This window comes from Hemiscyllium ocellatum, chromosome 2, assembly GCF_020745735.1.
Source record: "Hemiscyllium ocellatum isolate sHemOce1 chromosome 2, sHemOce1.pat.X.cur, whole genome shotgun sequence".
NCBI classification, from domain to species: domain Eukaryota; kingdom Metazoa; phylum Chordata; class Chondrichthyes; order Orectolobiformes; family Hemiscylliidae; genus Hemiscyllium; species Hemiscyllium ocellatum.
The window spans coordinates 36,292,275-36,317,616 of NC_083402.1; the positions used below are offsets into that span (position 1 = coordinate 36,292,275).

Genomic DNA, 25,342 nt, shown 5'->3' on the forward strand with positions numbered 1-25,342 from the left:
TGCGGTCTCCTCTACATTGGGGAGACTGGACGCCTCTTAGCAGAGCGCTTTGGGGAACATCTCTGGGACACATACACCAACCAACCACACCGCCCTGTGGCCCAACATTTCAACTCCCCCTCCCACACTGCCGAGGACATGGAGGTCCTGGGCCTCCTTCACCGCTGGTCCCTCACCACCAGACGCCTGGAGGAAGAAAGCCTCATCTTCCACCTCGGAACACTTCAACCCCAGGGCATCAATGTGGACTTCAACAGTTTCCTCATTTTCCCCTTCCCCCATCTCACCCTAGTTCCAAACTTCCAGCTCAGCACTGTCCCCATGACTTGTCCTACCTGCCTATCTTCTTTTCCACCTATTCACTCCACCCTCCTCCTTGACCTATCACCCTCATCCTCACCCCCACTCACCTATTGTACTCTATGCTACTTTCTCCCCATCCTCACCCTCCTCTAGCTTATCTCTCCACCCTTCAAGCTCTCTGCCTTTATTCCTGATGAAGGGCTTTTGCCCGAAACGTTGATTTTACTGCTCCTCGGATGCTGTCTGAACTGCTGTGCTCTCCCAGCACCACTAATCCAGACTCTGGTTTCCAGCATCTGCAGTCATTGTTTTTACATAATTGAAGTATAGCCTACCTACCAGCTTCCCTCTTAATAAACTGTAACGTTCTTTTTGCTTTCCTGCAAGCTAACATTGTGCAATTCATGCACAAGGACATCCCGATCCCCGTGAATCTGAATTGTGCAATCTCTCATCAATTAGATGATAAGCTTTCTTTTACTCTTCCTGTGAAAATGGGACATTACATTTCCCACATTAATACTCCATTTGCCACGTCTTTGCCTACCCACTTATCAATATCTTTTTGTAACCATATTGTTGTGTCATCAAGTTTGCCAACAATTAGCCCCATTCCTTCATCAAAGACATTTATATAAATTATAAATAGTTGAGATTTCAGCACCAATCCCTGTGGTGTATCTTGCATAAGTCCCAATTGCACTACCTCTATGCTTCCTGTTAGTCAGCCAATCATCTGTCTGTGCCCATATGCTACCCACTACACTGAGTGTTTTTTTTTGCAATAACCTTTGATTTTGTGCCTTGTCAAATGATTTTCCTTTAACAAAACTATGTTGACTTTGTTTGGTTACCCTGACGTTATGTAAGTGTCCTGATATAACTGCTATAATAATAGTTTATAATATTTTGCCTATGACGAATGTTCAGCGAACTGACTGATTTAGCTGCTGCTTTTTTGAATAAAAGTGTTAAGTTTGCTTCTCCCAATATAACGAGAATGCTCGCAAATCAAAGTTTTGGAAAATTAAACCAATGCATCAACTATCTCATTAGCTAATTTGCTCAGCATTACTTCTCTGGTGATTTCTGATGTTCCTAAATTTCTTCCTCCCTTCCATTTCTTGATTTATCTTAGCTTCTTGGATGTTACTTGTAGTTTCTATAGTGAAGACTGTGATAGGATTTCGCTGCTCCCTGGATGCTGCCTGAACTGCTGTGCTCTTCCAGCATTATTTATCCAGAATCTGGTTTCCAGCATCTGCAGTTATTGTTTTTAACCCCATAAGTTGAACCAATACTGGTTCGATTCATCTGTCATTTCCTTATTCCCCATTAACAATTCTCCTGATGGACTTTCTACAGAATCGAATGGGCAATTGTTTTGGGAAATAAATTTCAACATAAATAAATGAGATTAGCACCATTGGTAGGAATAGGCAGGTCACTTATTACTAGAAAGGTGCAAGCCTAGTGAGTTCAGAGAAACAATGGTATCTTGGAATACATAAGCATTAAACACATAAAGTTATTTCACAGGTTAGCAAAGTTCTCCCAAAAAAAACCCAATCATTAGGCTTTATTCCAAAGGGGATAGAATTGAAGTGTCATGAATGTTTGCTAAATATATGCATCTGCAGCTGACAGATTGGTAAAGATGAGATCAAGCATGTTTTTCCCTCTTGTTGGTTCCTTCCCCAACTGTTACACACCTAGTCTAACAGCTATGTCCTTCAGGACTTGACCAGCTTGATCAGTCGCGCTGCTGCCAAAGCATTCTCGGTGGTGGAAATTGTTATCCCCACCCAAAGTATGTTTCCGCTGTGGCCACCCTCTGTTCTTCCTTCAAGTGTTGCTCAACACGGAGGAGTACTGATTCTTCAGTCAAGAGAGGGTGTGTAAGACTTCATGGGGTCCTGCGTCACCGTTGAGCACTCACAGGGCAACTGCCTTCTGACTGTATACCACTGTGCTGCCACCTCTGCTGGGTCTATTCTGCTGGTGAGACAGGGCATATACAGGGATGGTGATAGAGACATCTGGGACATAGTCATATTCACAGAATCAGACCTTATAGACAGCGTTGGGCTGTTGTTTCACTAATCTGTGAGCCTGCTTTCCTAATTTTGGCACTAGCCCCTAGATGTAAGAACATCTTAAAGGGTTGACTGGATTACTTCTGTTTCTCTTTTCTGGTGCCTAGTTTGATGCCAGGTGGCATGTCCAGTTTTATTTCTTTGTTGAGACTTCACAGCTTGATTGATGCAGCTGAGTGGTTTGGTAGGTCATTTCAGAGAGTACTTGAGCGTAAACCACATTACTTTGTGTCTGGAGTTGCATGTAGGCCAAACCACCCCCACCCAGGTGAGGGTGGCAGATTTCCTTCTCTGAAGGACAGCAATGAACCAGATGGGTTTTACCCACAATTGACAATAGTAGATTCTTAATTCCAGACTTAAAATTGAATTCTAATGTGAGCATCTGCTGTGGTAGAATTCAAGCCCAGGTCCTCAGAATGTTTTTGGGTTTGAGTTTTTGATTAGTAGTCTGGTGATAATATCACGAGGCAGGGCCCTCCCCTATTTGGCTATTCCAGTACAAGTACTCTTCAGGTTAACTTGTGACAGTCTCTGTCTAAAATTGAACTCCTCCAAAACTCTGCTTCCCTTTACTTAATGTGAAGCAAAAATCCTTTCCCCAGTTACCCTCTGCACATTACCTATATTGGCTTCTGGTTCAGCATCACTTCAAATGTAATGTTCTCATTCTCATGTTCTTGATGGTTCCTTGAAGTTGTCTGAGAATACTGGTTGGCTATCTTACACTTACGTCAGTTTCTCCACAGACTTGTTTCTAGATTTTCTGCTAAAAGTAATCCCACTTTAATGCTTAATGATTCCTGTGGTTCTTACTAGCCTCTAAATATAGATCTTCCATAGTTACACTGGCACCATTCCCCACCTTTTCCTCTGCTACATTGATGACTATATCAATGCCACTTTATGCTCACATGTGGAGTTTGAACAGTTTGTTAACTTCGCCAACATGTTCCATCCCGACCTAAAATTCACCTGCACCATCTCAGATACCTCCCTCGCCTTCCTGGACCTCCTACTCCCATCAACAGTGATCGACTCAACACTGACATCTTCTACAAACCCACAGAGTCTCACAGCTACCTGGACTACACCTCCTCCCACCCTGCCTCCTGTAAAAATGCCATCCCTTATTCCCAATTCCACCTCTGCCACATCTGGTTCCAGGAGGACGAATCCACCACAGAACACACCAGATGGCCTCTTTCTTTAGAGACTGCAGTTTTCCCTCTCACCCCAACAAGGCCAGAACCAACCCTGTCCCAAGTCCTCACCTTCCATCCCACCAACCTCTGTATACATCGCAGCATCCTCTGCCATTTCCGCCACCAACAAACAGACCCCACTAGCAGAGATATATTTCCCTAGCCACCCCTATCCATTTTCTGTAAAAACCATTCCGTCTGCGACTCCCTCGTCAGGTCCACGACCCCCACCAACCTATCCTCCCCTACCGGCACCTTCCCCTGCCATCGCAGGAATTGCAAAACTTGTGCCCAAACTTCCCCCCTCTCCCTCCGTCCAAGACCCCAAAGGAGCCTTCCACATCCATCAAAGTTTCGCCTGCACTTACACACACGTCATTTACTATATCCATCGCTCCTGATGCGGTCTCCTCTACATTGGGGAGACAGGATGCCTACCCGCAGAGTGCTTTAGCGAACATCTCCGGGACACCTGCACCAACCAACCCTACATCCCATGGCCGAACACTTCAACTCCCCCTTCCAGTCCACCAAGGACATGCAGGTCCTGGGCCTCCATCGTCACTCCCTAACGACCCCACGTCTGGAGGAAGAGCACCTTATCTGCTGCCTCTGGACCTCCATCCCCATGGCAACAATGTGGATTTCACCAGTTTCCTCATCCTGCCCCCACTTCCCCACCCCCCCACCTTATCCCAGATCCAGCCTTTCAACACAGCACTGTCCTACCTATCCATCTTCCTTCTCACCTATCCACTCCACCTTCCTCTCCAATCTATCATCATTACCCCTACTTCCATCTACCTATCGCGCTCTGTTACACCCCCCCCCCCCGCCTCACTGCCACATTCATTTTTGCCCAAAACGTCGACTCTTGCTCCGCGGATGCTGCCTGACCTGCTGAACCATTCTAGCACCACACTCTTGACTCTAAATATAGATGTTAAGATGATTCTGACTGAAAAGTTTAGATAGGTTGAAATGTTTTAATAGAAATTATTATTTTTAAAAGAAATGCACTCCCCAGAGCTGGTATCGGTGTTATCTACCTTGTGCAACAAAACACTTGGACACAGTTTGAGTCTGAGATGAGCATTAAATTTCTTGTCATGTCTGCAGCATGTTCACCAGCAGTAAGTTGCAGATAAAATGATAATTGCCCTATGTTACATCCTTTCTGTACCCCTCCCAAGTTGTACGTACTCCTTGTACAGAACCTTGGTTACTGAGAGCACAGACAAATGTTTTGCAGTATAAGCACTGTGTCCACAATTTCCTGACTATTAAAATTTATGAATGAGAGATCACGTGGGCAGCATGGTCCCAATAGCACTGTTTCATCCTGGAACGTGGCTTTCGAATAGTGAGTCCCAGGGTGCCTTACTGCAGAGAATGAAAATCAGTTGAGACCTCCCCAGTTACTTTTCCACATTTACTTATGGAACAATTTTTCTGTCTAATAAAATTTTTTGATTGATTCATTTTTGGAAAGCAAAATTTGCAGCATAATTCAGAAGTGGGCTCCCAATCATCCGCTCAGTGTTTTTAATTTGCACTTTACCAAATTGGTGGATTAGGGCTTCTGAGCCCGGGGCTCATCTACTCCATCTGCTTTTTATTTCTCTTCCTTTTGTTCTCTCTTCTCTTGCTTTTTTATTGTTCTCTTCTATTTTATTTTACTTACCTGTTGGTGAAGAGCTTGGTCTTGGCACAACATCAGCATAGCAGAGTGGGCGCAGCAGTGCAGACACAGGGCAGTGGCATCGGAGGTGTGTTTGTGTTCCTGGTGGCTTCTGCATCTTTTGAGGCAGTTCTAGTGCTGATGAGTGGCTGCTCCTGCAGAGGTGAGTTTGTGTTCTTGGCAGCGTTTGCAACCAGCACAGATTCGTGGAGGAGGTGGCTGAGGCAAGTTTGGGCCCAGTGTGAGACTCTGATGCATCAGCACAGTGGGCCAAAGCAGATTCATGGCAGTGGCGGAGTAAAGTTTGGGCAGGTGCAGTACCCAGCAGCATTGGTGGCATCTGCATTGGCGAGGTCCAGCAAAGGGCTCACAGTGGCGAGTCGATGGTGGTGAGGTGGCACCAAACAGTGGTGACTTTTGTTGCGGTGGAGGCTGAGTGAAGGAGACTCGTGTCTGGCCACCAGGCCTGTGGCCCATGATGGAACACTTGACAAGAAGGATGCTTTCTTTATTAATTTTTCTGCATCTATATTCTGTTTTGGTTTATTTTTCTGTGTTTTAACATAGCACCATAGAGTGGCAACACTACAGCACTTTTTTACCCACTGTACTTTGAAACAGGACGCACGTGACAATTAATAAATCAAATCTAATTTTATGACTGACCATTGAAATCTCCTTTCTAACTTATGCTTTAATTTATCATAGAAATATTAATATCTAGGGATAATTACTACAACCAATCCTTAGCAGCTTGAACATGTTTTGTATTCCATTTGTTTTAGAGCTGAGAGATGTTGAGGTGGTTGCTGGGAGGAAGAGACGTGCAGGAGCCAGTGGAGGTATTGTATAAAGGATTCATTCTCTCTCTCGTGGATCATTTTGTTTCCTATTTTGCTTTGTGCATCTACCAGGTAGAAAACATACCATATATTTCCTCAAATAATTTTCAGGAGTAGTTAGAGCAGCTCCCCATTCCAGTTTTACCCTTTGTGTCATTAACTATCTAATGGATGGAATCAGTTAGAAAATCAATATGACAATGATTTTGCAAACGCTTTCTAAGTTTTCATTAAGGTACTTTTAAACTTTCAGTGCTATCCTGAATATGACTGACCGGGAATTCTTCTTTTTGACTCCGCATAGTAATGTCATTATTCCACTGTCGCCTCATTTGGCCTTACTGTCTTTCCTATCTTTTACAATGATAATCTTTGTACTTTTTAAGTTTCAAATTTTGGTTCAATTTTACAGTACTGAACAGTTATGGAAAACTATGACAATTATCCCTTACCATGCAATAACCATTTTATAATTAATCATTTTACTTTTAGAAGTCTCTGGTCCTCTGCATAGGTGATGAACAGATACAGAATCCCTATACAGAACTACAGGTACTAAAAGGCCACAGTGATATTGTTCGCTTCATGGCAAGGATTGATGATCTCAGGTTAGTTTTAGAAAAAAAACTTTATTTGAAGTTTGAAAATTTCATAACAATTCTAATGTTATGGAATCTTTCCAAGTGATTTCAAAGAAGCCCAATGATTCTGGTCTAATTATGAATACCTTGTGGATGTAGTGGAAGAAAGAAGGGAGAAGATATTATATTTGCAATAGTTATGATCCTTTGTTTAATGAAAGTCTAATATCCTAACATTCTTTTCCAGTAATAAAATAGTTGTTTAATAATATCTCAACATTGTAATGGGGAGAAGGTGGAAGTGTAAATGGTTTGATTTTGTAATAAAAGTTTTAATGTGTTTCTTAAATGATTAATTTCTCAGATGTATCTTATTAATAAGAAATCAGTAAATAATGTGAAGCAAAAATAGAAACTCAGCAGGTCTAGCTGCATTTGTGGGGAGAACGAACTCTTCTGAAAAGTCAACTTCCTCTCCGATGTTGCCAGAACTGCTGAGTTTTGCCAGCAATTTCAGCTTCTGTTACATATTGCCTCCATCTGCAGTTCTTTTGTTTTAATTTAGTTAATGATATATTTGGCTATTAAGATTCACTCTGTTGTTTGAAGAATTCCAGTTCTGTAGCCATTGTATATTTTCCATTTACAACTGCAGTTAAAGCATTGGCAAATTATAAAACCATACTTTTTTTGGTATAGTTCAGTCACTCTCTGGCAGTCTGATAATTCTTTCCCGACTGTTTCTAGTTCTTGCAGTGGAAAGTTGTAATCTGTGATGCCAAATTGGCACCAGATTTGTTCTTTAGATTTTTGAATTAAAACTAACATGGATATCAGGATTAGAAATGTACAAACTAACAGAGGGACTTGCTCATTTAACCCTAAGGACCTCTTCTCCCATTCAGCATGAACATATTTCTAGAATCACCAGCCAAGAAAAGCATTCACCCTGCATCTAGTCTGTCATGTCCTGTTATAATCTTATACCTTTCAATTAACACCTATCTAATGCCTAAATTCAAGTGATAACAGTCCCAGTCAAATTAATCTGTACTCCTAGGACAATCTTGCCCTGCCTGGTATCAGGTTGGTGAACCTCCACAACACTCCCCTGCAGCAAATTCATCCTTTCTTTGACTGGTGAACTTAGACTGCATGTAGTATTCGATGTGGTCTCACCTAAGGCCCTGTATAACTGTGGTAAGACATCCCCTTTTCTGAACTCAATCTTCTCTGCTATAAAGGGCAATACACCATTGGGCTTTCTAATTCCTTGTTCCTGCCTCTAATTGTATGTCTACATTTGTCAGTATATCACCACTTTAAATAAAACTCTTCCTTTTTGTTTTTTACACCAAAGTGTATAACTTCACATTTAGCCGCACTGTTCATCATCCGTCATGTTTTTGCTCGCTCACTCAATCTTTCAAAATCTCATTGAAACCTCCTTGCATCCTCCTCGCAACTCTCAATCCTGTTCAGTTTTGTGTCATCAGGAAGCTTGAAAATATTGCATTTAGTTCCCTCATCAAGGTCATTTATGTATATCGTAAATAACCCTGAGGCTCAAGCACTGATCATTTTTGTACCCCACTAGTCACTTCCTGGCGTTCTGAAAATAAATTTATTCCCATTCTGTTTCCTGTCTGAAAACTAATTCTTGATCAATGCCAACTTCCTATTCTGTGTACTTTAACTTTGCTCATTAACTGCTTGTGAGGAACCTTATCAACATCCTTGAAGTCCAAATACACAACATCCACTGGTTCTCCTTCATGTATGCTGATTACACCCTAAAAAAAACTCTCGTAGATTTGTCAAGCATGATTTGCCTTCTGTAAACTTATGTTGCCTTCATCTTTTCTGATGCTTTCTAAATGTTCTGTGATCATGTTTTGACTCGCATTTTCCCCTTTGCTGATGTTAAATTAATTGGTCTATAATTATTTGTTTTCTCTTCCTTTGATTTGAAATAGTGGGGTTACATATGCCACCCTCCAATCTGGGGAACTGCTCTAGAATCTATAAAATTTTGAAGATGACCACTGATGCATCCGCATTTCCTCAGCCACTTCCTTTTGCTACTCTATAATGGAGATTGAGGCCTTGGTGATTTGTTGGCCTTTAACCCTGTTGATTTCCCTAGCATAACTTTCTTAGTAATACTGATTATTAATATTCAATTTCATCCTCAGTAGACTTAGAGCACAAAAGACAGAACTAAAATATGTCAAAAGGTGTGGTGCTGGAAAAGCATAGCTGGTCAGATAGCATCGATGGAGCAGGAGAGTTGACATTTCGAGCATAAGCTCTTCATCAGGAAACCAAAATATGTGTTCATTTCATCTGTCATTTCTTTTTTCTGCACTGTAATTTTCCCATCTTCTGACTTTAAGGGGCCGAGATTTGTTTTTACTAGTCTTTTTTTCTTTATTTAGTTTTATGGGAGGTTTTACAGTCAGTTTGTGTTTCCTGCAATTTTACTCAGAGTCGATTTTCCCCCTCTTGGTCAAACTTTTTGTCCTTTTATGCTGCATTGTTAATCCTCACTTGCTGCCTTTACTGGCAATTTTATATGTCTCCTCTTTGGATCTAATACTGTCCCTACTTTCTTTGTAAGCCATAGTTGAGCCACCTTTCCTCTTTTATTTTTGTGCCAGACAGGAATGAATAATTGTAATGCCTGCATATGTTCTTTAAATATGGATTTTTGCCTCTCTATCGTCCACTCCTTTAGTAAGAGTTCCCAATCCATCCTTGACAGTTCGTGTCACATACTTCCCTTTTATGTAGATTCAAAACCTTAGTTTCACATTCAGTTACATTACACTCCACCTTTATGAAAAACACCATCATATTAATGCAAATCCATTAACACAGCTTCAAATGTAATTCCGAGCATTTATCTGCACTGGTACAGATAGGTTATCTTAATTATGTATGTCAAGAATATTTAGAATGGTGGATACAATGGACCCAGCTATTGAAATATTTGAGCATGAACAGGTTTGGTTATTGACAATGGTTAATTGTATTAGTATGGGTGGGAGTGATTGAATGGGATTCATTGCTTTCTAATATTTTTGAGGACTCATGCCCAGTGGATTGCAAAAACTGGTTCCTTTGAAGTATTGAGGAAATACATTTCTTTAAAAGGACACTGGAACACATACTTTGAAGTGTTACTTTTCAAAAGTCACATGTTTAAGCTAAGTAAACAGCCAAGATTGATAGACGATAGAACTGTTTGGATTTGCTGGAATTTGTCTCTGATTTTATGGTTGTCAGGAGCTTTGGCTTTTTGAGTTTGTTTTGAGTTGAGTTTGAGTGTACCTGTGAAGAGAGAAGACCTCAAGCTCAGCCTTTGCTGCCTTTCTGAGAAATTCTGAAGAACTGAGACAGCCTTGTCATGTTTCTTTAAGTTTTGTTTTTATAATGATTCAATAACTTTGTTTTTTTTTAAAGGTTGATGCATTTTATTCTGAACTTTTTGTAGATAAAATATATAATTGGTCAAACTGTAACTAGAACTGAAAATGTGTTGCTGGAAAAGCACAGCAGGTCAGGCAGCGTCCAAGGAACAGGAGAATCGACGTTTCGGGCATAAGCCCTTCAGGAAGAAAGGCTTATGCCCGAAACGTTGATTCTCCTGTTCCTTGGATGTTGCCTGACCTGCTGTGCTTTTCCAGCAACACATTTTCAGCTCTGGTCTCCAGCATCTGCAGTCCTCACTTTCTCCTCAAACTGTAACTAGGTAAAACATTTGAAGTTCACGTTGTGACTAGTGGAGTAGTTGTACTGGAGGAAGGTTGCACTCCTCTATCTCTTGGTTATGTCATATGACATTACCAAGCTGATGGAACTGAGTGGGTTGGAATTTGGTGGTGAATGTTCAAAAGTTGCATTTCTCTTCATAAAATCTATAAAATGTGTAAAGAATGGGAAGTGGTTCTATCCTTCACTACCTGGCTGTCTGATTTGTAACAGATGAAATATCACGGAAAGCTACTGGTTTCCCCATCTACTTCACACACATGCTGATCTTAAAGGGGCAATGCACATTGTACAGTGTGCAAATCCGAGTCTGATGATGTCACCGAGCCCAGACTGAGGAGGGGTACACCTGGCATTCATTTCACCTTGTGCTTTTCTGAAATCTACAACCAGTTATAATTACTTATCCAGTATTGAACTATGTGTTGTCACTTTTCCCCAAGATTTCTTTAATGAATGAAGTGACGTTTTAAACCAGTGATCTGACTAGTAGGTTTTATAAATTCCCGTTTTTAATTTGGACTGATTAATTCGTATGCCAACCTTTTGTTTTAATCCAGGTTTGCTTCAGCAGGGGATGATGGTGTCGTGTTTGTGTGGAATGTCCAGGTTTGTATTTTTTTAAATTGCTTTTGTTAAAATATCATAATGATATAAATACTTGTATTCTTTTGAGTAGGTGATCTATAAAGATCACAGTAAAAAAAAATCACAACGTCAGTAGCTTTTCTTTGCAGTGCTTCAAAGCTAGTGCTTCCAAATAAACCTGTTGGACTATAACCGGTGTGGTGATTTTTAACATTGTCCACCCCAGTCCAACACCGGGTCCTCAATTATAAAGATAGAGGCGGCCTTAGGTTTGATCCAATCTGTGCTGTTATCTAACCGCAGCTGCAAACAACCAAGACGTTGCTGAAATAGGAGAAGAAAATTACCCATCGTTTCTGATTATTCTCCAGCAGTCATTGCCATAATGATGCAGGTTAAGAAATTTAAGAAAAAGTGGGCTGGTGGTTTATTTACCCACATCAGCAAAGTTCATTCATAACTTGTTCAAGGTGTCATTTATCAATGGGTGATTGGGATCTAAAGAAACCATTCAAGTGAAGTGCTGTCCCTCTCGAAGGGAATGAGAGAAAAACACATTAGTAAATTGTAACCAAAAATGAGGAAAGCAGGTGGGAAGAAGTAATGTAGTTTATCACTTTCTCCTTTTAAATATCATTATAAGCCTTAGTTAATTTATGCACAAGTCTTAAATGCAGATGCTAGAGATTTAAATAAAACAGTACTTTGTTTATATAAGCAAGCCTTATATGTCTGAAATTTTGATTTTTTTTTGAACTCTACTTTCAATTGCAATTTATCAAAATTCCTCACATGGTGAGCTTTGGGGCGTGTAGCTGACAGTACAACAGGCATCCAGAAGATGGTGCATTTTCCCATTACTTGTCATACGTTGCAGCTGTAGACTGATTTGATTCATCTCTGGATGAACACTGCTCAATAAAAGTTATTTCGTAAATTTCAAATTTTGTTTCTCTGTCAATTGACTTGTCTGGAGCTAGATTTAAGATGATTATATTTCCTTTCCTTTACTTTAATTAAAGTTACAACTCATGATAATCTGTATTTTGAAGATTGCTATAATATGAGCCTTATAATAATGATGTTGAGATCTTCTGGTCTTAAAATGATCTTTTGTTCTTAAACAGGAAATGTAAATTCATTTTCAATGATTGTCTTTTTTTTGCTTTGTGGGTAGGAGGCAAAATTATTTCACTGTTAGGAGATTAATGTACTTTTAAACAAGGTACACTTCGTGAAGTTCTATTACATATGAAAGGCTCTTTGTGGTCTGTGACATATTAAAATGAAAATTATTGCTCACTATTAAAGATGTAGAATATATTTGTCAGGAGAACTTATGATCCATTTGTAAAGAAGAATACAAGCACAAAGTGATCAAAGTACCTTATCCAGAAAGTTTGTATCTATAAATCTCTAAGGGAGGCTGAAGTTATACTTTTTGTATGTTAGACATTCTAGATAATTGAAGAATGATCATAACTCCATAGAAAGTTAATAGAATGCCGTTGATTCTGCCATAATGGGTGTTTCTTCAATGTGAATTGGTGTTAATGTGATTGAAGAATTTAGACTATTATTTATGGAATGCGAACTTTCCTTTCCTGTATTGGCTATAATGCGATTCCAGCCCCGTTAGTTTAAAAGACGCAGCTATTACGCAGGTTATGTTTATATATTGTGGGCAGTTTCTCAACTGCACATGCAAGGACAATTCAGTTCTGTACAGGGTTTCAATTTGTATAAGATTTAATTACATTTTTGGAATCCATGTGTGCTGATTAATACATAAAGTTAATAACTAATGGAAGTAGAGCGTGCAATCGGAATTCAAGAATGTGGCTGGATAGAAAGTAGGCTTATAAATGGATAATAACTCTGTTAGTACTGTTTTGGATAGCAAAGCGTTTAGAACTGGGTTAAAGGAGGTCTTCAAATAAGCAGTGTTCAGTTTTGCAGATACTGAGAATGGTAACAGTAATGAAGAACAATATGAGCTAATACAATATGCAGATGAGATGAAGGTTGGATGCGTAGAAAACATCAACAAAGATTGTAATAAAATTTGAGGACATAAGTTACTGGAATGGGTAGATTAAATTCAATGCAGAAAAGTATGAAGCGATACATTTATTACCAAAATTAAGGAGAGAGGGTGCAAGATAAATATTACAATTTAAATGTTGTCAATTGTGATGGAGATCTGGAATGTTTGCAAATACTTACAAAGTTGCAGGAAAGATTAACAAAGCAGTTAATAAAGGATTTTTTTTCTTTCATGGGACAAGAATGTCATTGGCAAGGCCAGCTTTTGTTGCCTACCCTTAATAGTCCTTAAACCGAGTGGCTCTCTTGGCCATTTCAGTGAACAGTTAAGAGTAAAACACATTTGGTTCTGGAGTGATATGTATGCCCAACCAGGTAAGAGCAGCAATAGCTGGAGTAAGCTGTTACTGTGGAGTTTGCAAATGTTTACCTTTTCCATTCAGAAAATTTTAAAGATGTTTTGCATTGGATATTGATGAACTTCTGCAAATTATATAATATGAAGTGGTCTGATGAATTTGAGTTTTTTTTAAATAAAAGATATGTCTTGTGTCTGCAGACTGGAGAAAGAATTCATGAACTTCGAGGCCATTCTAGACCAATCACAGCAATTGCTGTCTTTCCATCAGTCCATCATTTACCGCCAGAAAATCGCCAACTTCTAACGGCCTCTTCTGATAAGACGGTCATTGTATCCTAATACCTTCTGTCGTGATCCAATCCTAACAGAGCACTTAAAAAATTTACTGTTGCTAACATCTGATTTGCAGTATGAGTCAGCTGGCTCCCATGATGCTAATGCTTTCAACTATCAAGTTTGAAAAAAATGACAAGTTTGATTCGGCAGGTTTTAAACCTGCCAACTGCTTTAGTTTGTAAAATCGATTATAGTAAATTGAATTGGTAACACTAATTGTGATGATTATGAAAGATTGTAGGAGACCACATAGTGGATTGATAAGTGGCATATGTAGGCCAATGAAGAAATGTGAGGAAGCACATTTCAAAATTAAAAGTTGGGAAAGGAAATACATTTTATCAGTTAAAATTTCAAGTGAAGTTTAAGACTAGGGAGAGTGGCAAAACAAATAGATCAAAAAAGCCATCAAAAAAACCCCAAAGAAAATCATCTTAGTTTTATATTTAACTGCATTCCATACTAAAATGTAATGGCGTAAAGAAAGTGCACAAGACCTTTAACCGCATTTAAAAAGTATGAAAGCAACAGTATCATCTAAAAGGATTTAATGTTTTTCCTTTTTGTGTGGTTATTTTTCCAACAGTAATTTGTAACCTTGAAATGCATGCTGTAGGAATGTTCTGGAAGAAGGAAACAAAAAATTCTTTTTAAAAATAGTGAATCATAGCAAGCTTTGAGAAGATTTGTAGCTCAAGTTGAGGTTCTGGATGGAGGTTTGCCATCCAATAGTGAATCCTATCTGCAAGTGAGTAGGGAAGTTGGTCAGCAGGGTATGACCTGCTGTCCTCCTGTGTTAACTCAAATGTTGTGGAGGTACCAGTGTTGGATTAGGGGTGGACAAAGTTAAAAATCACGCAGCAACAGGTTATAGTCCAACTGGTTTGCTCCGAAAGCTAGTACTTCTGAAGAAATCTGTTGATCTATAACTTGGTGTTGTGATTTTTTTTAACCTTAACTCAAATGTGATCATCTTATGCAACTCTTTTGAGGCTTTTCTGTTCCTGATTGATACTCTGTAGCTACATTGCGAAGAGAATAAATCGCTTTGAGTTTCCACAACAACATGGAAGTTTCAGGTCAATCCGTATCTAAAACCTGCTCCGAACTGCTCAGATTTCAATGGCTGTGACATGTTCCACCACAGCAGTTGAGAGAATTCACATTTGAAAACAATCGGCAACATTTCAACACAACATTCCACAACTTTCCAAACGAGAAAACCATTTCTCTCCATCTCCCAACATTAATGGATCCTTTTTAAATAAAAAATGTTCTGGGATCTAGATCCGCATCTTTGCCAAAATTAAATAATTTTTCTTGGATCGTATCCTCGTTGTGAACTATGTATCCATCCATCAGGTTTGGAGATTTATTGTTACAGATGTCGACTGACAAATAGGCTGAATATCACCTCAAGAAAGCTGCAGTGGTGAAAGCAAGCAATGTTTCTAGTTTACCCCACACCCCTCATTCCCAGTAATTTAAAGAAAAGTCAGTGTATCCTGCCAGGGACTTCCACATTCTCCCCCTCCGCCCCACTCCTCCTCCAGCACCTGACTTTGCCTGTGATTGTTCAGCCCTGATTGGCCCATGGAGAAGCCATACTGTAAGGTGAGGGAAACCTTTTCTGAAGTTTTGCACAGGTCTGTGTTTTCTATAGGCTACATTTCAGGGGTGAATTTGCTTGCCACCCCCAACTATTTTAAAGTCTGGTCTTTGCCGACAGGCGTGTGTTGTTATGTTTAATACCTCAGTTTATTCATCTTTTCTAAACAACTGTAATTGCTGATGTGACAAATTTCAATTATTTATTAATGATAAGCACTTGTCTGAGATCACTAGTCTGTTTGGGCAGAGAACCTGTTCAGATATGTGAAGTATTTGAGTTCTTCAAAGTTAATTTTGTATGGTTTTTCCTTTACTGATGCAACAAGATTTGGGATTTACACACTGGCAGCCAAATCTATTCACTGACGGAATTTCAGTCCTCTGTTAAGGTAAGAAAAATCTATAAGACTTGTTGATTGGGTATAAGCTCCATTATTTTATGCATCTCTAGTTAAGTGGCTTCAGGTGGAACGTTATCAACAAAAGTCTTTTTTTTGTTTAAACAATTCTGCAGTTGCTGGAAATCTGAAATATAAATAAAATTCTGGAAACACATAGCAGATCAAGCAGAATCTATTAGGGATCATTGACTTGAAATGTTAAACGCACTTCCCACCCTAGGTACTGCCTGATCTGCTAAGCTTTCATAGAAATTTTTGGATCACCAACATTTTTCTTCTCATTTCAGTGTCCTGTTTCTTTCTTGAATGTCCACCTTGTTTTCTTCTCTTTGATGTGATTCCAGTTTATCCTTTCCCCTATTTACATTAATTTCTGTTTCTCTCTTAAAAAAGCAAACTTTCAATAGTCCCAGAGGATACTGTCATTAGAGGAGATATGACTAACGATTGGTTGCCATGCTTCAGGTGAGAGGGCAGCTTGAGATCTTCATAAGAACCCCAGCTGGTGTGGGAATTGAACCTTCATTATCTTGTATTTCATTATGCGTTAAGTGGAACTTGCTTCCACAACCGTATCTCTGCTCTCAGCAACAGTCTCCAAGTTTCATAGAGGCTTGGATATATGGCACAGCAGAATGCCATTTGGCCAGTTGTTTCTATGCCATCTGAAAAATAGCTGCCTTCAGAGATTTTATTACTTCACCATTTGATGTGTTTCCTTACTTTGGGAGAAATAGCAATGTCCATGCCCTCACACCCCTCTCGAGTAAAATTCCATTTGCAATTTTTCTACCCACTTTGAATAGTCCATTGATATCATTCTGCAGTCTTGTACAGCTTAATGGACTGTCCCTCTCAACATCTCCACTCGCCTGGGTATAGTGATTCTCCAGGTAAGCCATCACCAGTCATCTGACTCCAGTGAGAGAACAGTCCGATGGTCCTCAGGGACTATAAAACCTTTACATTTACTCATTCATCAACTCCACAATGAAATTTTGTAATCCTGCAACTTCCTCCTTCACGTTCCCTGCAGTTAAGTCTAAATCACTGTATGGCACAGTCATCACAGGGTCCAGTATTGAGCCTTGCAAAGCCCTTCTGAAACAATCTTCCTGTTCTAAAAACCTATATCAATGTTGCCCAACTCTCAACTTTCCATTAGATCCCATGAGCTCTGGCTTTCTGACCAGTCTGTCATGAACACTGTATTGAACACATGACCCACGATAATACCTCAAAACTTAAATCAAGTTGATCAACCACACATTTTCCTTCAATATCCATGCTGACTGTCTCTGTCTCTGCCTCTGCCTCTAATTTAATCTGGGCCTTCCAAAATTACATTTTCTTTTCCAGCGCCTTGCCCACCACAATGAGTTGACTCTGGATTAGAGTGGTGCTGGAAAAGTACAGAAGTTCAGGCAGCATCCGAGGAGCATGAAAATCGACGTTTCGGGCAAAAGCCCTTCATCAGGAATAGTCCCGATGCTGGGACTTTGCCCGAAATGTCGATTTTGCTGCTTGGATGCTGCCTGAACTGCTGTGCTTTTCCAGCACCACACTGATCCAGAATCTGGTTTCCAGCATCTGCAGTCATTGTTTGACCATAGTGATTAGGCTGACTGGCCTGCAATTACCCGAAGCTATTTCTTTTTTTAACTGATGATGTAACGTTAACAATCTGCCAGAACCTTGATGGTAGCAAGAGGGGTTTGGAAATGGTTCTCTGAGCTTCCACTATTGTTTTTTTGGGCAAACAAGTGCATTACAATGTGACTAAATGTGAAGTTATACAAATCAATGTGTAAAAACAAAAAGGCAGAGGATAATTTAAATGGTAGTATATTGGGAAGTGGGATCCAGGAGTTCTTATATGCCAGCCAGTGAACTTGCAGGCAAGTGCAGCAAATAATTAGGAAGGCGCATGGTGTATTAGCCTTCATTACAAGAGAATTTAAGTTCAGAAGTAGGAATTTCTTTCTGCAGTTATACAGGGGCTTTGTGAGACCACACCTGGAGTATTGCATGCAGTTTTGGTTTCCCTAACTAAGAATGGATATCCTCACAGGAAACTTTAGTGGAAGTTGACTGGCCTGATATCAGGAATTATAGAACTGTCTTATGAGGAACGATTAGTTCTAGTGGCTTAAATTCTCTAGATTTTAGAAGGACGAGAGGGGATCGGATTGAATCACGTAAAATCACAATAGTGCGGACAGACTAGATGCAGTTACGATGTTTTCTTTGGTTGGGAGTCCTAGGGGACATCATCTTATGATACATAGTAAACTCTTTAAAATGAGATGAGGAAAAGTTTCTTGACTTAAAGGGTCAATACCTGTGGAATTCTCTAACACAGAAGGCTGTGGAGGCCAAGTCATTGAATATAATGAAGAAAGGTTTTTTTCAGATTTTAAAGGCATCAAGGGGTTTGGCGAGAAAATGGAAATATGGTATTGAGATAAAAGACCTACCATGTTCAGACTGAATGGTGGAGCAGTCTCAAAGAGCTGAATGGCCTACTCCTAGTTTGTGTTTCCTATGTTTCCCTCAGTAGCTGAGATGTGTTTCTTCTGGATCTGGTGATGTATCCATTCTGAATGCTAATCATAATATTTTCTCCCCCATTTTATTTACCACGTGCAGTTTTTCTGACAACTTATCAATTGAGGTGTCTGCACCATCTTGCTCTGTTGTGAAGGCCAACACACAGTCACATGTATGTGCCTCCTGCCTTCACTCCTAACTTAACTTTTTTTAGTTTCTCATTCTACTCATTTTTCATGGTTAATCTCTTGTTCCTCATGTATATTATAAAGCATTTTTGACAAATAAAATAAAAAAGGATCTAATATTTTCATGTCTTTCCTCTGCTTCCTTAATTTCCTTTTCAATTTTTGGCACTTTCTGTATTCCGTTTGGGTGTCCAGCTGTTGTTTCTTTAGGAGAACATGTTTGTTTGGAATCCTTTAGCTGCTGCTTTAAATACCTTGCACTGCACATGACATTACCTTCAGATAGCTATTTCTTGTGAACTTTTGCCATATATCATCTCAGTGTTTTGAAATGGACATTTTCTCAGTTTACAGCTTTTACTCTTTTTCATTCCTACACGAGATCTAACTGAAGTATGATCACTACTATTGCATCGTTTTCTCACTGGTGTCCCTTCCATTGTTGAAATTTATTCCCCAAAACTAACTACAGAACAGTCATTTCTCTTGTTGGATTTGCTACATTCTCTAAAACATTTCCTGAATTCCTTTTAAGAATTCTGTTACTTTTTACACTGCTTATACTCCTAACGATACTGGCATTGATTGATGCATCTATGGAATATAGGTTGGTGGGGATGAGGGAAAGTAAATTGTTCCCTCTTGTCAGTTTCCTCATCACCTGCTATAGACCCAGTCGAGAAGTTGTGTCCTTTAGAGCATTAAGAGCAAGAGAAATAGGAGAAGACCATATGCCCCCTTGAACCTGCTGTGTCCTTCAGTACTTTCATGACTGAGTTTTTGCTTCAGTTTTATTTTCTTGTCTGCTCCTAGTCTTCAATAACTTCCTGACTGACACACATCTCCCCATCTTGGGCTTAAATTTGTTCCATTATGGAGCACAACTCTCTGGCTTAGAATTCCAAAGTTTCGCAAGCTTTTGATTGAAGAAATTTCTGCCTCTCAGTCCTAGATTCCTCAGCCAAGGGAAACAACAGTATTTTGGTATTTCCCAGTTGATCCTTTTCAGATCTTCTATGATTCATGTCTCGGTCTTTAGACTCCAGAGAGTATAGGATCGATCTGCTTAGCCTCTCATCATGGGTGAGCCCTCTCATTCCAGGAATCAACATAATGAATCTTTGCTGTATCATCTCCATGGCAAGTATATTTTTTCTTGGGTATGGATTCCAAAAACATGCATGATTCTTCTGAAGGCTCATCAGTCTTGAAACATTAACTTTGTTTCTTTCTCCAAAGATGCTGCCAGATCTGCTAAGTTTCTCCCACAGTTTCTTTCTCTTTCAGATTTTACTTTTATTCATGATTCTGTAGATATGGTCTCACCAAAGCCCGAATAATTGCAGCAAGACTTCTTTATTCTTTCTTTGATCCGTGACTGAATGCTATTGACGCTGTTTTTTTTAGATTAGATTCCTTACAATGTGGAAACAGGCCCTTCGGCCCAACCAGTCCACACCGACCCTCCGAAGAGTAACCCATGCAGACCCATTTCTGTCTGACTAATGCACCTAACACTATGAGCAATTTAGTTTGGCCAATTCACCTGACTTGCACAACTTTGGACTGTGGGAGGAAACCGGAGCACCCGGAGGAAACCCACGCAGACACGGGGAGAATGTGCAAACTGTTGGCTCTTTTCTTCTGTGCCTTGATTGGTTGATCAATCTGCCCCCTTCACTTGCACATTGGAACAAATTTCAAATGATCTATTGCTTCCCTACTTTTTAATTTGACAATTGATATCATTGAGGCATGTTTTAAATGAACCAAATGGGAGAGCAGCACAGTGGCTCAATGTTTAGCACTGCTGCCTGACAGCGCTACGGACCCAGCTTTGATTCCAACCTTGGCAGTTTGCACATTCTCCCTGTGTCTGCATGGAATGTGCAGTTTAGGTGGATTGGCCTTGTTAGGTTGCTCCATAGTGTCTAGGGATGTACAGGTTAGATGGATTAGCCATGGTAAATGTGGGGTAATGTGGATCGGACAGAGGGCTGTGTCTGTGTGGGATGTTCTTCAGAGAGTAGTTGCAGAGTTGATAGGCTGAATGACGTCTTTTGGGACTGTAGGGATTCTATGATTTAGACAAATTACTTTATTTTTCCTCAAAGGAACACACACTTTGTTTTAAAAGCTAATCATCTTTCCATTCCCTTGCATGGAAGCAATATGTTGTAACCATACGTGTAAAATTATTGGAGTGGATGACCTGCACATTTTGCATATTACGAGTCTAAGAATTTGAATTAAAGGTTGTGTCAGGATAAGTCCTCTGGTGGCTAATGTTTTAACAATCGTTGTGTTTGCAATTTTATCATTTAGCTTATTTTGGCAGTGTCTGATGATTATCGAAAGACTTGACGTGTGGTTGTCTGGAGCAGATAAAGTATGCACTTGGAACTGTCAAGCAGAATTGCTCTGCAAAACAACTTGCTTTAAAGATGCAGGTATTTAAACTGCTCTTATTCAGGCATTCAGTTCCATATTTCACGTTTTATTACAATTATGTTTATTTCCAAGATAAACTTTCAAGAAACTTTTTTTCTTGGGAGAACTAATCTTGCATGGAAAACCGCAGTATTAAATCAGTTTAACCTATTACTAATACTAATATGCCTATATCAACTTGCATATAGGACATGGAACACAGTAAAATATATCAAGGCATATAACAATGGTATCAATAAAAACATTTTTGACATCCTTTGACACTTAGACATGGAAGGAGAAATCATGAAATATGTGAAAAAGCTTGATCAAAGAAGTAGGTTTCTAGGAGTATATTAATGGGAGAGAGACGTTAAAATGTTTAAAGAGCTTGCGGCTAACACAGCTGAAAATACTGCTACATATCATAGAGTAATTGAAATCAAGGACATCCAGGAAACCAAAATTGGAGAAGTCTCAAAGATGTATACAGTTGGAGCAGGTTCCATTGAGGATCATGAGTGCATAGTTGGTAGGGACTTTAATTTTCATCACAGTCTGGCATTGTAATATCACTAAACAAGCTTGCTCAGTCATGAAGGAATATCTGTCATGCAGAAAGGGGCTGAGAGAACTAGGGGACAAAAAAAAACCTAGCATTTACTAGTTTACCTATCACAGATACATTTGTCCACGGCAGTATTAGTGGAAATGGCAATCAAATTATCCTTTATAGAGATGAGTAGAGTAGAGTGGCTTTTACTTGTCACTTCTGCCATATACATCTGATACAGTAAAAACGAGACCGCGTTCCTCCAGGACCGAGGGTGCCACATAGACAGCACAAACTATACAATTGTATGTGGCATAAAGTGCGTAAGAATTGCAAAGCACACAAGTTACAGTGTTTTGATGGATGATAAACAATAGACATTTTTCTAGCAGCAATTTGAAGTCGTGAGAAGAATTTCAGATGGGAAAGAGTCCGATCATAGTATGTTAAGGAGCCTGATGGCTTGGGAGAGGAAACTGCTGTAGTCTGGCCATGAGAGACCGAATGTTCCGGTATCTTCTGCCAGATGGCAGGATGGAGAAGAGCTTGAATGAGGTGTGTGTGGGATATTCGGCAATGCTCTTAGCCTTTTGGATGCAGCGTGTGGTATAAATGTCTGTAATGGAGGGAAGAGAGAACCCGGTGATTTTCTCAGCTGTCCTCACTACCCCTTGCAGGGTCTTACAATCCGAGAAGGTGCAATTTCCGAGCCAGGCAGCGATGCATCAGCTCGAGGTCCTCTCAATGAACCCTCTGTAGAATATTGAGAGGATGGTGGGGGTGGAAGGTGGACTTTCCTCAGCCTGTGCAAAAAGTAGAGACGCTGCAGTGCTTTCTTGGTTATGGAGCTGATGTTGAGTGTCCAGCTGAGATTCTCTGCCGGGTGGTGTACGCTGAGAAATTTGGTGCTCTTCACGATCTCCACAGGGAGCCGTTGATGTCCAGCAGAGAGTGACCGCTTTGTGCCCTCCTGAAGTCAACAACCATCTCTTTCGTCTTGTCCACATTCAGAGACAGGTTGTTGCCTTTGCACCGGTCCGGTAGCTGCAGTGCCTCCTCTCTGTATACTGACTCATTTTTTGTTCTGATGAGACCCACTGCCGTCGTATCATCAGTGAACTTGATGTGATTCAACCTGTGCATTGCTATACAGTCATGTCAACAGTGTGAACTATAGTGGACTGAACGCTCAAATCTGTCTCCTCCACTCCCGTCCCCCCCTTGCACAGTGTTTGAGGTGCTGTTCCCAATCCGGACTGACAGAGGTCTCCCAGTCAGGAGGTCCAGGATCCAGTTACAAAGGGAGGTATTTAGGCCCAGCAGACTCAGCATTCCAATCAGGTGCTGAGGAATGATCGTCTTAAATGCAGAACTAAAGTCTATGAACAGTAGTCTGATGTAGGTGTCCTTCTCCAGGTGTGTGAGGGCCAGATGGAGGGTGGTAGAAATGGCATCATCTTTTGAACAAATGGGTTGATGTGAACTGCAGGGTGTCCAGTGAGGTGGGGGGTGGCAGCAGGGTCTTAAGCGTTATCACGAGCCTCTTGAAACACTTCATGATGATGGGTGTAAGCACAACAGTATGGTAGTCGTTGAGACAGGACACTGAAGACTACTTCGGCATGAGGATGATGGTCGCAGCCTTGAAGCATGTTGGAACTACGGTGTAGCTCAGGGAGATGTTGACTATGTCCTTGAGAACATCTGCCAGTACGTCTGAGCAATCTGCCAGGGATGTTATCTGGTCCAGCAGCCTTATGTGGGTTGACTCTGCATAGGGTCTTCCTCATGTCGGCCGTGGTAAGACACAGCACCTGATGTGGACTTCCTCGCTGTGATGCCATGTCATGCCTCAAACTGAGCATAAATGTTCAACTCATCCAGGAGTGAGGCAATACCAGCACAAGCAGGCGATGCTGTACTGTGGGTTGGTGATGGCCTGGATGCTCTTCCACATGCTGTATATCGCCACTGTCCTGAAAGTGGCTGTGTATTCTCTGTGCGTGTGCACACTTTGTCTCTTTGATGGCTCGGGTCATCTTGGCCCTTGCTGTTGTTAGGGCCGCCTTGTCTTCTGCTCTGAAAGCGGAATTAGGGGTCCTCAGCAGAGCGCACACACGTTTGCGATCATCCGTGGCTTCAGGTTGTGGTTAGAATTGATGGTCTTGGATAAAACCGTCTTGAAGGACAGAAAGGGCTCCTGCTGGCCAGGTTTTCACCTGCTTCAGAACTGGTTTGACACGTCTGACGAGCGGTGTGTATGCTGAGATTACTATAACAGAGATGTGGTCTGAGGAGCCGTGGTGGGGCTGGGCCTCTGCCCTGTCTGCATTGGGGATGTTTGTGTAAACCAGATCCAGCGTGTTCTCCCTTCTTGTTGCAAAGTCCACATGCTGATAGAATTTAGGGAGCACAGTCTTGAGATTTGCATGGTTGAAATCTGCAGCAACAATAAACAGACTGTCAGGATGTGCGTTCTGCAGTCCACCAATAGCCCATACAGTTCAGAGTGCTTCCTTAGCATTAGCACTGGAAGGAATATATACCCCAAATATAAGAACAGCAATGAATTCCTGTGGGAAATAAAACAGTCTGCACCTAACAGTCTCTCAATCGACCAGTGATGAGCAGTAGCGACACTAGCATGGTGTCTTTGCACTATTTTGTATTGATACAGACACACGGACCCCCCCCACCCAGAGAGTTATCGCACAGAGCTGCATTTCTGTTGGCGTGAAACCAGGCAAGCCCGTCTAGCGAGGTGGCAGTTTCTGGAACTCTGTTGCTGAGCCATGTTTCCATAAAAACAAGGACACAACAGTCTCTGAACTCAAAGTTTGAGAAGATTTGTAGCTCGGGTGCTCGTTGTTGTGGTTCTGTTCGCCGAGCTGGGAGTTTTTGTTGCAAACGTTTCATCTCCTTTCTAGGTGACATCTTCAGTCCTTGGGAGCCTCCTGTGAAGCACTTCTGTGCTGATTCCTCTGGCATTTATACTGGTTTGAATCCGCGCTTCCGGTTGTCAGTTGCTGTCCGCTGCATTGGTCGGTTTATAGGGTCTAGTTCGATGTGTCTGTTGATAGAATTTATGGATGAGTGCCATGCCTTTAGGAATTCCCTGGCTGTTCTATGTTTGGCCTGCCCTATAATAGTGGTGTTGTCCCAATCGAATTCGTGTTGTTTGTCATCTGAGTGTATGGCTACTAGGGATAGCTGGTCGTGTGGATGAGTGCCATGCCACTAAACGACACGACCAGCTATCCCTAGTAGCCATACACTCAGATGACAAACAACACGAATTCGATTGGGACAACACCACTATTATAGGGCAGGCCAAACACAGAACAGCCAGGGAATTCCTAGAGGCATGGTACTCATCCACAAATTCTATCAACAGACACATCGAACTAGACCCTATATACCGACCACTGCAGCGGACAGCAACTGACAACCGGAAGCGGCAGATTCAAAACAGTATAAATGCCGGAGGAATCAGCACAGAAGCGCTTCACAGGAGGCTCCCAAGCACTGAAGATGTCACCTAGAAAGGGGACGAAACGTTTGCAACAAAAACTCCCAGCTCGGCGAACAGAACCACAACATTCTCTGAACTCCTGAGGTGCCTGTTGCTGTCTGATGCAGAACAGTTGGTTGTCCAGGGAGTAGACATTGGAGAGCAGAATGGAAGAGAGAGTTGGCTGGCACGGTTTTGTTTTTAGCCTGGTATGAACTCCTGCACATTTACTGCTCCCTCGCACTTAGCCTGGCATGAACTTCTGCCCCCTTGCACACGGTTTCT

General features: G+C 40.9%; 1 protein-coding gene across 3 annotated transcripts in view; it reads left to right on the plus strand.

Annotated features, from left to right (window-relative positions):
* The window catches only part of wdr41 (WD repeat domain 41), a 58,677-nt gene that overhangs the window by 12,683 nt on the left and 20,652 nt on the right, over positions 1-25,342 (plus strand). For 2 of the 3 annotated variants that reach the window (XM_060843604.1, XM_060843615.1), the window contains exons 2-7: positions 6,071-6,127; positions 6,620-6,735; positions 11,043-11,091; positions 13,676-13,807; positions 15,751-15,813; positions 20,902-21,013. In XM_060843604.1, the coding sequence (XP_060699587.1) occupies positions 6,080-6,127; positions 6,620-6,735; positions 11,043-11,091; positions 13,676-13,807; positions 15,751-15,813; positions 20,902-21,013 (520 nt within the window). In that variant the 5' untranslated portion in view covers positions 6,071-6,079. The remainder of the gene's footprint in view (positions 1-6,070; positions 6,128-6,619; positions 6,736-11,042; positions 11,092-13,675; positions 13,808-15,750; positions 15,814-20,901; positions 21,014-25,342) is intronic. The other variant, XM_060843623.1, reaches the window with a different exon arrangement.